The following is a 15,784-nucleotide window of genomic DNA, read 5'->3' as shown; positions in this document are numbered from 1 at the left end:
TACGAAGTACATGCTTGACTCTCTGGTGGTGTCTAGGCTCTTTTGCCTGTGCAATAGCTCCGTTATTGTCACAATACAGGGCTATTGGTCCTTTAATGGAGGGGACTACACCAAGTTCACCTATGAACTTCCTTAGCCATATAGCTTCCTTTGCTGCTTCATGTGCAGCAATGTACTCCGCTTCAGTTGTAGAATCCGCAATGGTGCTTTGCTTAGCACTTTTCCAGCTTACTGCTCCTCCGTTGAGGCAGAAGACAAACCCAGACTGTGATCTGAAATCATCTTTGTCGGTTTGGAAACTTGCGTCCGTATAGCCTTTAACAATTAATTCATCATCTCCACCATAGACCAGGAAGTCATCTTTGTGCCTTTTCAGGTACTTCAGAATGTTCTTGGCAGCAGTCCAATGCGCCTCTCCTGGGTCTGACTGGTATCTGCTCATAGCACTGAGTGCGTGCGCAACATCCGGGCGTGTACATATCATAGCATACATTATTGAACCAATCAATGATGCATATGGAATCCCATTCATTCGTCTACGCTCATCAAGTGTTTTTGGGCACTGAGTCTTGCTTAGAGTCATTCCATGAGACATGGGTAGGTAGCCTCGCTTGGAGTCCGCCATCTTGAACCTATCAAGCACCTTATTGATATAAGTGCTTTGACTAAGTCCAATCATCCTTTTAGATCTATCTCTGTAAATCTTGATGCCCAATATGTACTGTGCTTCTCCTAGATCCTTCATCGAAAAACATTTCCCAAGCCAAATCTTGACAGAGTTCAACATAGGAATGTCATTTCCGATAAGTAATATGTCGTCGACATATAATACTAGGAAAGCAATTTTGCTCCCACTGACCTTCTTGTATACACAAGATTCGTCTGCGTTCTTGATGAAACCAAAGTCACTGACTGCTTCATCAAAACGTATATTCCTGCTCCTGGATGCCTGCTTCAATCCGTAGATTGACTTCTTTAGCTTGCATACCTTTTTAGCATTCTTTGGATCCTCAAAACCTTCAGGCTGTGTCATAAACACAGTTTCTGTTAAAACGCCGTTTAAGAAAGCAGTTTTGACATCCATTTGCCATATTTCGTAATCGTAATATGCAGCGATTGCTAACATTATCCGAATAGACTTTAGCATTGCAACTGGTGAAAAGGTTTCATCGTAATCCACACCGTGGACTTGCCTGTAACCTTTTGCAACCAATCTAGCTTTGAAAACTTCAAGTTTCCCATCCTTGTCCTTTTTCAGTTTGAAAACCCATTTGCTTCCAATGGCTTGGTAGCCATCTGGCAAATCGACCAAATCCCATACTTGGTTTTCAGACATGGAGTCTAATTCAGATTGCATGGCTTCTTGCCATTGCTTGGAGCTGGGGCTCGTCATAGCTTGTTTGTAAGTCGCAGGTTCATCACTTTCAAGTAATAGAACGTCATAGCTCTCGTTCGTCAAAATACCTAAGTACCTTTCCGGTTGAGATCTATATCTTTGCGATCTACGCGGGGTAACATTTCTAGATTGACCATGATTCTCACCAGATTCTTCTAAAGATCTCTGAGTTTCATCCTGAATGTCATCTTGAGCATTCTCTAGAGTTTGTTGTTCAACTCGAATTTCTTCGAGGTCTACTTTTCTCCCACTTGTCATTTTGGAAATGTGATCTTTCTCCAAAAAGACACCATCTCGAGCAACAAATACCTTGTTCTCAGATGTATTGTAGAAGTAATACCCCTTTGTTTCCTTTGGATAGCCCACAAGGATACATTTGTCAAATTTTGGATGAAGTTTGTCTGAAATTAATCGTTTGACGTATACTTCACATCCCCAAATCTTAAGAAAAGACACATTTGGAGGCTTTCCAAACCATAATTCGTATGGAGTCTTTTCGACAGCTTTAGACGGAGCTCTATTTATAGTGAGTGCAGCTGTATTTAGTGCATGTCCCCAAAATTCTAATGGAAGTTCGGCCTGACCCATCATTGACCTGACCATGTCTAGCAAGGTTCTGTTCCTCCATTCCGACACACCATTCCATTGTGGTGTTCCAGGAGGAGTCAATTCTGATAGAATTCCACATTCTTTCAGATGGTCATTAAATTCATAGCTCAGATATTCACCGCCTCTATCAGACCGCAGTGCCTTAATCTTCTTGCCTAATTGATTCTCTACTTCACTCTGAAATTCCTTGAATTTGTCAAAGGATTCAGACTTATGCTTCATTAGGTAGACATAACCATACCTACTGAAGTCATCAGTGAAAGTGATAAAGTAGCTGAAACCACCTCTAGCATTTGTACTCATTGGTCCACATACATCTGTATGGATTAAACCCAATAGTTCACTTGCTCTTTCTCCAACTTTAGAGAAAGGTTGCTTTGTCATTTTGCCAAGTAAACTTGATTCGCATTTACCATAATCCTCTAAGTCAAATGGTTCTAGAATTCCTTCCTTTTGAAGTCTTTCTAAGCGTTTCAAGTTTATATGGCCTAATCGACAATGCCACAGATAGGTGAGATCTGAATCATTCTTTTTGGCCTTTTTGGTATTTATGTTATATACTTGTTTGTCGTGATCTAATAAATAAAGTCCATTGACTAATCTAGCAGATCCATAAAACATCTCTTTAAAATAAAACGAACAACTATTGTCTTTTATTAAAAAGGAAAATCCCTTAGCATCTAAGCAAGAAACTGAAATGATGTTTTTAGTAAGACTTGGAACATGGAAACATTCTTCCAGTTCCAAAACTAGCCCGGACGGCAACGACAAATAGTAAGTTCCTACAGCTAATGCAGCAATCCGTGCTCCATTTCCCACTCGTAGGTCGACTTCACCCTTGCTTAACTTTCTACTTCTTCTTAGTCCCTGTGGATTGGAACATAAGTGTGAGCCACAACCTGTATCTAATACCCAAGAAGTTGAATTAGCAAGTATACAGTCTATAACGAAAATACCTGAAGATGGAACGACTGTTCCGTTCTTCTGATCTTCCTTTAGCTTCAAGCAATCTCTCTTCCAATGCCCCTTCTTCTTGCAGTAGAAGCATTCGGATTCAGAAGTGGGTTGACTGACCTTCCTCTTTACAGATTTGGCGCCAGTTTGCTTAGTTGGGCTGGCCTTGTTGCCACCTTTCTTAGCATTCCTCTTCTTTCCAGATTTCTTGAACTTGCCCCCACGCACCATAAGCACATCCTGCTTATCACTTTTGAGCATCTTTTCAGCGGTCTTCAGCATACCGTGAAGCTCAGTGAGCGTTTTGTCCAGACTATTCATACTGTAGTTCAGTTTGAACTGATCATACCCGCTATGAAGAGAATGGAGGATGGTGTCTATAGCCATTTCCTGAGAAAATTGCTGATCCAGCCGACTCATATTCTCAATGAGTCCAATCATTTTGAGAACATGTGGACTTACGGGCTCGCCTTTCTTAAGCTTGGTCTCAAGAATTTGCCTATGAGTCTCGAATCTTTCGACTCGAGCCAGATCTTGGAACATGTTCTTCAACTCACTGATGATTGTGAAAGCATCTGAGTTGATGAACGTTTTCTGCAGATCCGGACTCATGGTGGCGAGCATTAGACATTTCACATCCTTGTTGGCATCAATCCAACGATTGAGGGCTGCCTGAGTGACCCCGTCGCCTGCAGCTTCGGGCATCGCCTCATCTAGGACATACTCCTTTTCTTCCTGCATAAGAACTATTTGCAAGTTCCTTTGCCAGTCAAGGAAGTTTTTCCCGTTCAACTTCTCCTTTTCGAGAATTGATCGAATGTTGAATGAATTGTTGTTTGCCATATTAAAAACTACAATTGAAAAGAATAAACAAATAAATAACCATTCACAGTTTCTCTTAATAAACTTAAATTCTAGCATATATGCATAATTCAATGTTTATTAAGCATTTTATTCAAGTTATGTGTTCCGGCAGGTGTGAATAAAATGATTCCAAGATCCTAAAATCATTGAAGAACTAAGCACAGTTTGTCGACTTAATCCTAGAACATCTTAGGTAAGCAAAAGCCTTTTGCTAATAGTCTAGAAACTATTCTTGGTTGATAGGTACGTCTAAGAACTTATTAGGTAAACCTATCGATTTTGCCACGACATAAAAGGACTCCTTACTTATATCGTTGAGTTTCACCAAAACTAACATGTACTCACAATTATTTGTGTACCTTGCCCCTTTAGGACCAATAAGTAACACCTCGCTGAGCGAAAAGTATTACTAGATTGATGTAAAGGATATCCAAGCAAGTGTATATTTTGGCATGGCACCTTTTAACTCAATTTTTTTTTAAGTTTGGAACTTAAGGCTCTTACTATGTTGGTTAGATTTTAAGTGAACTAAAATCCTTAATCGTGCAACATAATCAAGCTTTTGATCTCATGCATTTTAAGACATATTTAAAAGCGATAAATAACTTAAAACATGCATAAGATAAATGTGATCTAGTATGGCCCGACTTCATCTTGAAGTTTTGACTTCAAAGTCCGTCTTGAAAATCTCCGTGGGAGGCACCATTTTCTTCAAATAGGATAAGCTATAACTAATTACAACTATTTGATGGTTCGCAGACTATATTTGAATTGAAAAATAACTTTGGTACTTTAGACCAATTACATTCAAATTGATGGTACGCAGACCATATTTTCTATCCTATTTGGGTCATACTAGTCACTTCATAACCTGCAAAACAGTACATATACAATATATACCATTCACCCATTCATTATCATGAATGGCCCACTTAGCTGGTTAGTAAAACACATTATGCATCACGTAAATATTTGCAGCAATTAATCAAGGGCACCAATAATCTACCAATTATTCAGTCCTTATTAATTCTAATCAAGTTGTTTTAACCTTAAGGATTTGTAGACCTAATCAAGAGTTTATGACAAAAAAGCGCTCCCACTTAAACCAATAAATTCATATGCTTTACTAATTTTAAACATAAAAATGTATTTCTAGTCTAACCGGAAACATACAATTTTAATTAAAATTTAAAGCTCATATAAATTTATAATTGAATCCAAAAAGTTTAATTTAATTTCAGTCGTTATTTAAATTAATTCATGATTTTAATTTTAGTAAAATAATTAGAATAAATAACATTTATTATAATTACAATATTCAAAATTAAAATCCAAGAAAATAATTTAAATTATTAATTTTAAAATTAATTAAAATTACGTGAACTGAAATTTTCAAATTAAACATTCAAAACGATCTAATCGTAATGCAAACACCCTACGCATTGCACGCCCATGGGCCGCACGCATACAGCCATTGCTGGCCATATGCGCGCAGCCCATGCGCTCGTCGCATAGCTGCTGCTCTACCAATCGCAAGCCATCGCACGCTGTGGTGCTCGCTGCGCGCGCGCCAGCGCTCGTTGTGCGCGCGAGCCATCGCTCGCTGGGCGCGCGACATCGCTCGCTGGGCGCGCGACATCGCTCGCTGTGCGCGCGAGCAATGCTGGGCGCAGCGCTCGTGGCACGCGAGCTTGCGCTCGCTGCGCGCGAGGCTGCGCGCTCTTGCGCGAGGCAGTGCGCGATGTGGCGCAGCTCGCTTGCTGCCCACACGCGACTGCCTTGGCTTGCCTTTCGCCCATGCCCATTTGTTCATAGCTCGTGGCCCACGACACAAGGCAGGGCTGCTGCCTTGTGCTCGTGCACTACGCCCTTGCTCATTGCATTCGTGCCGCACGGGAGACGAGCTCCCTTGCTCGTCGTCGCATGCCCGCACTGTACAACACCCCTTAAGGGTAACACGAAGCGTCCATTGCTTTGTGCGTGCAAGTTTTATGAACGAATCGCATAAAAATTTAAAATTTATATTTAAAATTAATGACAAATTAATAAATAATATTAATTTCATAATTTTAGGGCGAAAAATCGAAAATTTATTATCCAATTGATTTCCGATTGTCATGGATTCAAGTCTAGGTCATAAAAATTTAAAATTTATCATAAATTTACAATTTTTATGGTGGTTTTTAATCATAGGTTTCTAATTAAATTATAATTAATTATGAAAATCAAATTAATTCTAAATTATTCTAATTTTCAACAAATTAATCATAATTACAAATTAGATTGCATAATTAACAAGGCTAGGCATTCAAACTTGTTAAACATATACAGTAGGTCAATCAAAAATTCAAGATTTATCAACAAGAATCGCAAATATTTAATTTAACATCTTAAATTTACGAAATTTTGCATTCGAAAAACTAAAGCCTTCGAAAAGTCATAGTTAGGCTTCGAATTTGAGAATTCTGGGTTCGGCAGAAAAACACTGTTCTTGTCAAAATTTTAGAATGCCTTTTACATGCGGAATTGACACAAAAATCACTCGATTTGGATGAGTAACGAAGAAACTGCCGAAAAACTGCGTACGTATAATTAAATAAACGCAATTTGCAATTAATTAACAATTACGAAAATTAATCACCCCTTTTAATTCTTGCAAATTTGTAATATTTAACCATGTTTATGCAAATTAGATTATGAAAATAATAAGGGGCTCGTGATACCACTGTTAGGTTATGATACATATGATATTACATAAATCATGCGGAAACAACCATTAACCCAGGATTACATATTATTTACACATAATCATATAGCATAATTTAGATGCATACTCTTTGTTGCGTGCCCTCCCTAGCTGCGCCCGAACCGAGCAAGAACAAGTATTTAGGACTCCAAGTGTCGTCCCTCCGTAGATAGTCCACAGCACGTCCGGATCCGCCTTAAGATTGACCAACTAGAATCGCCCTTAAGGTACTAGAATTTTCGGCACTTCTGAGCAAGATGTGTGATTGAATTTTTCTCTCAAAAACTCACTTTGAATACTTTCAAAACTCGTCATAAATTGTGAACCCAGGCCACATATTTATAGGGGTATGGAAAGGGAATTGAAATCCTAGTCAGATACAAATTAATTAAACCTAGAATCCTACAAGAACTCTAATTAATTAATTTATCAAATAGAATTAGGAATTTAATCATTAACCGAACTCTGCACGTTTTAGGAATCGTGCATGAACACAAACACTTACGCACACACACACGGCAGCCACGATGGGCCGCCCATGCCGTGCGTGCGAGCAACAGCCCACGCAGCGAGGCCTACGCGAGCTACAAGCCCACGTAGCTCCTGCGCGCGCTGCCATGGCCTGCTGGGTCTGGCCTTGCGCTGGGCCTGGCGTGGCCTTGGCTGTTCGTGTGGCGCGCTTTGGCTTGCTGGGCGATGGCCTGGCTTCGTGCTGGGCCCTCGTCGGGCAGGCCTCGTCCGATGCTTATTCGTACGATACGCTTCCGATTAAATTTCCGATTCCGGAATTCATTTCCGATACGAACAATATTTAATATTTCCGATTCCGGAATTAATTTCCGTTTCGAACAAATATTTAATATTTCCGTTTCCGGAATTATTTTCCGATTCCGATAATATTTCCGATTCTGACAATATTTCCGTTTCCGGCAATATTTCCGATTCTGGCAATATTTCCATTTCCGATAATATTTTCCGATACGTACCATGTTTCCGTTTCCGGCAACATCTACGACTTGGATAATATTTATATATCCGATACGATCCATATTTCCGTTTCCGGTAATATCATCGTTTCCGGAGTATTCATTTCTTGCCTGTGACGATCTCAGCTCCCACTGAAACCAAGATCCGTCGATTCCGAATATTCATAGATGGAGTATTTAATGCCATTAAATACTTGATCCGTTTACGTACTATTTGTGTGACCCTACGGGTTCAGTCAAGAGTAAGCTGTGGATTAATATCATTAATTCCACTTGAACTGAAGCGGCCTCTAGCTAGGCATTCAGCTCACTTGATCTCACTGAATTATTAACTTGTTAATTAATACTGAACCGCATTTATTAGACTTAACATAGAATGCATACTTGGACCAAGGGCATTATTTCCTTCACATATATGTTAAGGAAACTAAGCTAGAACTTTTAAAAGTTATGAAAGAATATGATTTATGGTGAAAAGATAAAATTGAATGTACACATGAAGTTCTGAGAATTATACCAAAACAAGTAATCAGGAATTAGTATGTCAGTGAGGTTGATGGTATTCTTGGTTTACCTTTCCGCGTCTTTAATAGGGATTATTTTTGTGTGTTTATCTAAAAGGATGCTTGATAATCTCCATAAAGGAAGTTGAACCAGAGAATGTAAGGTTTTGCAAAAATGTTTTGAGGAAAAGTACGATTTATGGCGAGAACATGGAATTGAGGTTGCATATAAAGTATTGAAATAGGTTATCGAGAATTCTGTCCATCAGGTTGATGATATCAATGAATGTTATGAAATTCGAAAAGGATTATGAATGATTGAGGAATACAATGGAGTTGAGAGTAGAGAATCGACAAAATGACATGTCTATAGGACCAGGTAGTCTGAACTGAGTTTTCTATGAGCTAGATTGTTTCTAAATAAAGGCACACTTGATGGCTTAGCGTTATCTGCATAATACGAGATTCATTGATTTAAAATATTATGGATAAGTAACGAAGTCGTATGTCTAATGATATATTTCTAGCCACGTGATTGGAATGGAACCCCTACAACGAACATAGTCGACGAAGTTATTCAACGTAGAAGAAAAGATCGGGGTTCGAAATCAAAACGTATCGAATAAAGAAAGCCAACGACAAGATTCCTGCAGCAAAGGAGCCAATAGCAAATGGAAACGAAATATTATTCGCCTAAAAACGATATGATTTACGAATCACGATGTTGTATGAATAAGGTTAATTAATGATGAAAATTTTGGAAGCGATATGCTCTAATTGAGTCTCAAACTAAGATGTGTTACCATCACTAGTATATGAATATTATGCTTATGTTAATTGTGCACGTTTCAATTAAGAATTATTTCTTTATGATATGCTTTATGGATTATGTTTACGCTGGCATGATTGTGTTGATAATAACTAATGGTTATACATGGAAGCCGTCTCCAATGGAAGTTCTCCCGAGCTCAGAGTACGAGATTATTATTATTATAATAAATAACTTTTACAACTATTGGAGTATTGTAATTGATAGATAAATATTTATTTTCATTATATATACATATATTTTCAGAATTATAATTTTTCGTTAAAAACTACTATTTTTGTTGGAAAATATTTTCAAACAGGATCTCGCAAAGTAAAATAGGAGCCTAGTCTATGCTAACAAGTTTGCCCCTTTTATGTTCTTTGCTCCTCGATCCTATTATATGAAATCAAGTGGAGATACGAAAGACGATGGCGAAATGTAATTGACCCTAATGACGATTTAGGATCAATATATAATTTTGCCCCTTTTGCATTCTTTACTCTTCGATTCTAGGTCTTGAGTTGAAGCGGAGTCCTAAAAGATGATGGCGGAATGAAGGCTAGACATTGTCGAGATTGAAATAAAATTTTGAGATCTTGGTTTTAAAATAAAACATCATACTTTTATTCGAGGGTTTTCAATTTTCAACAAACATTTTATAAATCTAATTTTCAAGTTTCGAGGACAAAACTTTTTCTAAGGGGGTAAGAATGTAATACCCCGAATTTTTAAAACTCGATTAATTATGCTTAATTATTTTTATTTAGCTTAAATCGTTTTAAATCCTAAATTCGAACTTTATTTTAATTAACAAAGTTTTATTTCACTTGAATTTTTAATATTGCTACACGATTTATTTTTCAGTTTATAATTTAATTTTCATATTTACGAGCTTAACGAACTTTTTAAATTTTAATTATTTTCGGATTTCTAAATTTATTTTATTCGGAAACTAAAGTAATTATTTAACGTTCTTATTTTTATTCGGAAACTAAATTTATTTTTCATTAACGATATATTTTTTTTATATAAAGAATTAATTTAGCTAAACATTTCTATTTTTAGTAGTTTCTTAAAATAACAACTAAAATCTAAAATTTTACCTATTCTAAAAATTATGAAAATGCTCATGCACACTCAAAGCCAAAATACACAACTCTCTTCTACTCCTCTTTCACGTGTCAACCAAGTCAATGAGCAGAAAATTTTCTTACTTTCTTGACTCCTCTTTCTCCCTAATTCAGTCCAAGTTCATTTCCTTGGGCTCCAAGTACTACAGCTTCTTCTTCAATCTACATGTCTTCAAAAACCAGAAAATTGAGATGGGATTTGAACAACAAAAAAAAACAAAATACAATTTCAATCATCCCTCCCATTCTCTTCTCTGTCGAACCACCACCACCCTCAGTGGCTGCTGCCACTGAAACCACCACCAATCAACATCCCCTCCACCATCTCAGCACCACCATTGTACCCCCGTTGTCCTCCCTCCCCTTCTCCTCGTCGCTTCCCTGCCTCTCTCCCCTGCCTCTCTCCCTTTCCCGACCCCGCCAGCACACCACCACCATCTCACACCACCACCTCCAGCCACCCCATCACTCTATCAACCAACCTCCGCCTCAAATCCCCGGCGAGCTTCCCTCCCTCCGCCCAGAACTGCCTCAAGTTACGACCGCAAATTCCCCTGTTTTCCCTCTCTGTTTCGCACACTCACCACCCTCCTCTCACAACTCCGTCGCCGCAAACCACCGTTCACCACCGTCGCCTCCAGGCGCGGTTCGCGGTGATGCGCCGCCCAGCCCAGCCACCTTATTCCTCCCCCATCTCTCTCCTCCCCTTCGTGCCTCCCCTGTTCACGAACTCGTTCCCCTTTCTCCTCGCGCCGCCGCAAACAATCACCACCACCTTCGCCTTTGGCGCGGGTTTGCGTGGCTGCACCGCCCAGCTCAGCCGCCCTCCCTCCTCTCCTCTCCTCCTCTTCTTGCCCTTCTGTCTCGAGCACCCCCTCCCCTGTTCGACGCCTTTCTTTCCAGAAAACCAAACCAAGTTTCCTTTTGAAACTTTGGTTTTCCTTAAACCTATAATAGAGTTGGGCCATTTCAATTTGGGCTTTTGGATAAGTTGGAAACTAAAGAGTCAATTTCAGATTTTTCTAATTATTAATTTTTATGTTTTAAAATTTTTATGGTATAAATATTTATTAATTAAATTGTTATTATTTTTCAGGTTTAATTATCGAATATCGATTCTACTAATTACTACCTTATTTATCAAAGTGAAATTTAAATATTATTTTCATGAAAATCGATTTATGGAATATATATAAATATTTCGATTGAAATTTCGTTTAATAATATTTTCGTTAAATTATGAAATTATGTCTTTAATTAAAATTCGTTATTTATAAATTCATTATTTATAAACTTAATATTTATAAAATATCGATTTTAGATTGTTTGTCGATTTAATATTAATTCAAAAAATTTGATACTTTGAAAGAAATCGAACTAGGAGCTCAGGACGAACGAACCAAGGAAAAGGCCTAGCAATCATGGAATTGAGGTAACGGCTATTGCTAGTACCCGCAATCCCCTTATAAATATGATTTATGAAATTATGACGTTATGATTGAATTTATGAATTAAATGTTTTATGGATTGTGGGATGAAATATGATTTGTTTGAATTGTTTATTATAATATGATTTGATTGAGTTTTCTCATAAAATTATGTTTATGCAATGCTTTGAAAGAAATAATATGTTTATTGATCCCAGGATCAAAATGATGTTTTATGAGCTAAATGAGTTATGTTATTTCGAACTGAAATACAAGCCAAGGCTTAGTAAAAATACATAAAACATGATAAAATGAAAGTGAAAGACCTGGTTTGTCTGGCGGTATATAAACTACCATCTTCCTATCTACCGGTCATGCATGCACCACGGACACCTGTCCACCCATGGATTACGAGCCCAGGCTCCCATGGTTTATGAGCCCAGGCTCAGGGCCCAGGCCCCATGTTACGATGAGCCCAGGCTCTTATGGGCCCAGGCCCAGTGGAGAATTCCTTCACGGTTCGTACTTGCCGACAACTAGCATGTTCATTAAAAGTTTATGAATGATGTTTTCATTAAAAGATTATGAATGAATTGAATATGATGTTTTATTAAATGTTTTACTTATTCTGTTCTCCCTGTGTTATTAAATAAAATGAGTTGAAATGAATTTACGTTGCTAGGGTAGTCGTTACTGAGTCTTCGGCTCACCGTTTTGTTTTCCATTTTAGGTACTGCGGGGATCGATGGAAACGAGTAGAGGCGAGGAATTTCACTCACCTAGTTTATGCTTAAAGTTATAATAGTTTAATTAAAGACTTTTAGTAAGTTATGTACTTTTATTTTGAGAATATAAAGGATTATGATATTAAATTGGAGGTTTTTATGGCTTATGTATGATGTTGCCTTGTAATTTCCAAAACGGAATTACGGCAGGTAATGTCCCGACCAAATTAGGTTAATTCTGCTGCTTATTATGCTTTAATAAGTGATTTAGAGGTCGGGGCGTTACAACGTAGTATTAAATTTATTAGTAGGCAAGCGATGAACGACCACAAACTTGTTGTCCAAGCAAGAATTAATGGTCTCCATCAGTTATTAGGCTTTGTATAGTGACTGTACAAAAAATGACTTACAAATAAATAATATCGCGTTTTAGTAATACATCAGCAACGGCTGAGTATATTGTCAACAAGTATTATTATATAATTAACCCTTATTAATATGAGCGATTTCCGTAGATAATGCTTAAAGATACTGAAATTCCCAAAATGTGTCCCTTTTCAATATAATTCCCAATCTGGTAGTCCACATCATCGGGTACTTTGAAGAAAAAAAAATCGGTTCTTCTCTAAACCGCCAACTCAATTGTCGGTTTAATGCATTATAAAACCACAAATTAAATCGGCGGTTTCACTATAAAACTAAAAAAAAAACAAATCCCGAAAAAATATGCAAATAATACTTGTATTGGAAAGAACAATAAGCAGAGGAAAAAAATAACTGCGGCCCTACAACTCCGCAAAAGTACCAATCTACCATTACCATCACCAACAAGTCAACAAGAACAACAAAAAAGGCGGAGAAGCAAAATCTATAACAACAATTTCAAGTTCTTGATCAAATTCAACCATAATTACGAGTTCTTGATCAAATTCAAACAAATCCCCCAAATTAAAATAAGCTTTTTAACAAATATTTACAAAACCACATAATTTTGTTGTTGCTACCACCGCTTCTGGTGAGAGGTTATGCCGACGCACCAGGGAGGAAGTAGAATAGTGACGATGAGATTAAGTGGTCGGCTACAAACACACAAGCGTCAAGAGAAATTAATCGATTTCCTTTGGAATGTTTGTTTGTTATGTAATTTTGTATGGGATTTGTGTCTTTTGTTGCATGAAGGGAAACTTATACCAAACCACTATTCAATTAGTGATTTGTCTTAGTTAGCCGCTAATTGAATTGGCGATTTTTTATTGACTCCTATAAAAATATTAGACCGAATTTAATACTGATGTGGACAATAGAATTATATTTGAAAAGAGACGTATTTTGCAAATTTTGATATCTTTAAGCATCATTTACGAAAATCATTCTATTAATATAAAGGTTAACTATAAAAACATAGTCACTTTTCCACCCCCCCAAAAAAAAAAACATAGTCACTTGATAGAATTATACCACCTATAATTTTCCCAAAAGGTCTTGTGCGCACAAGGTGTACAATAAATTTATTGTACACCAAGATAACTTTAACCATTTTTTTTGTAACTTTAACTTAGTTTTGATTAACTTTTATATTAGTAAAAAAGAAATTGATAGATAAATATTTTAAAGGGTTAAATGATTAATTTTATACATCATTAGTTATTTTGAAGAAATAAGTTTTACTAAAATGAAAAAATTTATCACTGAAAAATAGATAACTTTTACATATATATGCTTAACTTTTAAGCATTTTGAGTTAACTTTTACTCCGGTGTACAATATTTATTGTACAACCATTGTAAATAAGAATTTGTGTAATTTTCCTGTTATATATTTACGAGAAAAAATATAGCCTCATCTAAATCGGCCTTTGTTTCGCTTACCTCTTCCTGCTCAAACTCAACTGACAATATTGAGAGACGAGAGGAAAGGATTTACGATTTTCAAACTTTTCGATAAAACTGGAAGCCAGCGACAATCTCTCCCAAGACTCAAGGTAAATCAATGCTTTTCTTATTTTTCTTTCAATTTCAGGTTTTTTTTTCGCGTTTTAACATATGCAAACTCGGATATATTCTTTCTTTCGGATTTTGGGTTCAGTTGAATACGCCATTGCTTCCGATTGGTTGAAATGTTGAGAAATAGTACAAGCTCGACCCTAATTGCGTTTCGTTAGGTATTTTTTTATGAGAATTGATTGGGGAAAAATTGTAGGGGTTTTGGAGGAAGAGTTTTAGGGTTTATACAGATTATCAAATAAACACATTAAATATTTGACATGTTCAAATCAGATATGAATTGCAATTCATGGGTTGATTACGACTGGGGTTTTTGTTGATTTTATCATATTTACACTCGAATTTTTTTGGGGGTTTAGTTGAATACGCAATTGCTTCCATTTTGAAGGTTTAAATTTTGAGAAATAAATGCGACCCCTAATTGCCTTGCATTAGGTACTTTGGACGAAAATTGATTTGGGGTAATTTGGTAGGATTGACAGATTGTTGCGATTTAGGGTTTTTGAAGGATGAGTTTTAGGGATTTTACAGAATATGAGATAAACCCAGTAAACCATTATTTGAAAATGACTTCGATTGCAGGATGAACAAGATGAAGTTTGCAAGTTTTGGGCAGTGCTACCTCCATGTGCAGTACCTGCTGGCTTCCCTGATGCTAATCTATGGTTTTACAACGCAGTTTTCATCAAACCCGAATACGTCGCAAGTTGGGAATGTTGCTCTCGCAGTTGGATTTTTACTCATTATGCTCATCAATCTATATGATTTGATATGTAGTATAATAGGATTTGGTAACCAGTCTTCAAAAGTAGAGCTTTTGATGGATCTTGAGTCTGCAATTCCAACTATTCGTTTTGTTGGGGCACTACTCTCACTTGGATCCATGATCACAAATCAGGTCAGTTTTAGCAATTCATTTTATTTTTGGAATACAAATAAATCATGTATTAAAATGTTAATTTTGATTTACAACAATACATCACCAAACGATACGATTTATAAGTTTGAACACATTATGATTCTATGAAAAACCATCAAAAACAAGTTGTGGGACATGATTTAATTATATTGTTATGCCTTTTTTCTTCTTCTTTGATATGTTATTTTTTAATATTTTTGTTGTGAAATTACTAGTATATTTTTTAATATTATGGCATCAAAACTGAGGTTTTGGTATCATATTCATGTAGGGACAAGCTTCTATGGTGTGGTTTGGAGTGGTAGGAAGCTTCTTGATCTTCATAGGAGGATTGTTGAACACCTTTAGGGTATTGAAGATGAACCAGATGCAACGACAACAATAGTGAAGATGTGAAGAACTTTTTACCTGTTAATTTAGTGAAGATAGTGAAGGTTATGTAGCTAACAAGGAAGAATGTATGTGAATCATATGATGGTTTGACATTTGGTGTTGACTAATTGTTAAAACTGTTAGTCGTCTATTACTTAATACGAAGTAATTAAGTTTGTTGCAATTAGACAATTAGTGGTGGTGTAAATTTACACTTTTCTTTAAATTTGCAAAAAAAATACACTGTGATTTCTAGGTATGGAAGATATTATTCTGCTCATCAGCTCTGCAAAACCTCGATTTAGGGTATATCACTATATGATGTTCTTAGGCTCCGTT

General features: G+C 36.8%; 1 protein-coding gene across 1 annotated transcript; it reads left to right on the top strand.

Annotated features, from left to right (window-relative positions):
• The first annotated feature begins 13,971 nt into the window (after positions 1-13,971).
• Positions 13,972-15,704, top strand: LOC110774963 (uncharacterized). The gene is made up of 3 exons (XM_021979562.2): positions 13,972-14,132; positions 14,737-15,052; positions 15,345-15,704. The coding sequence occupies exons 2-3, from the start codon at positions 14,738-14,740 to the stop codon at positions 15,456-15,458; spliced, it is 429 nt and encodes a 142-aa protein (XP_021835254.1). The 5' UTR covers positions 13,972-14,132; position 14,737; the 3' UTR covers positions 15,459-15,704.
• Positions 15,705-15,784: the final 80 nt, after the last annotated feature.

This window comes from Spinacia oleracea, chromosome 2, assembly GCF_020520425.1.
Source record: "Spinacia oleracea cultivar Varoflay chromosome 2, BTI_SOV_V1, whole genome shotgun sequence".
In the NCBI taxonomy this organism is placed as follows: Eukaryota; Viridiplantae; Streptophyta; class Magnoliopsida; order Caryophyllales; family Amaranthaceae; genus Spinacia; species Spinacia oleracea.
Note: the sequence above shows the minus strand (reverse complement) of the source record. Positions and strands in the feature narration are given on the sequence as shown.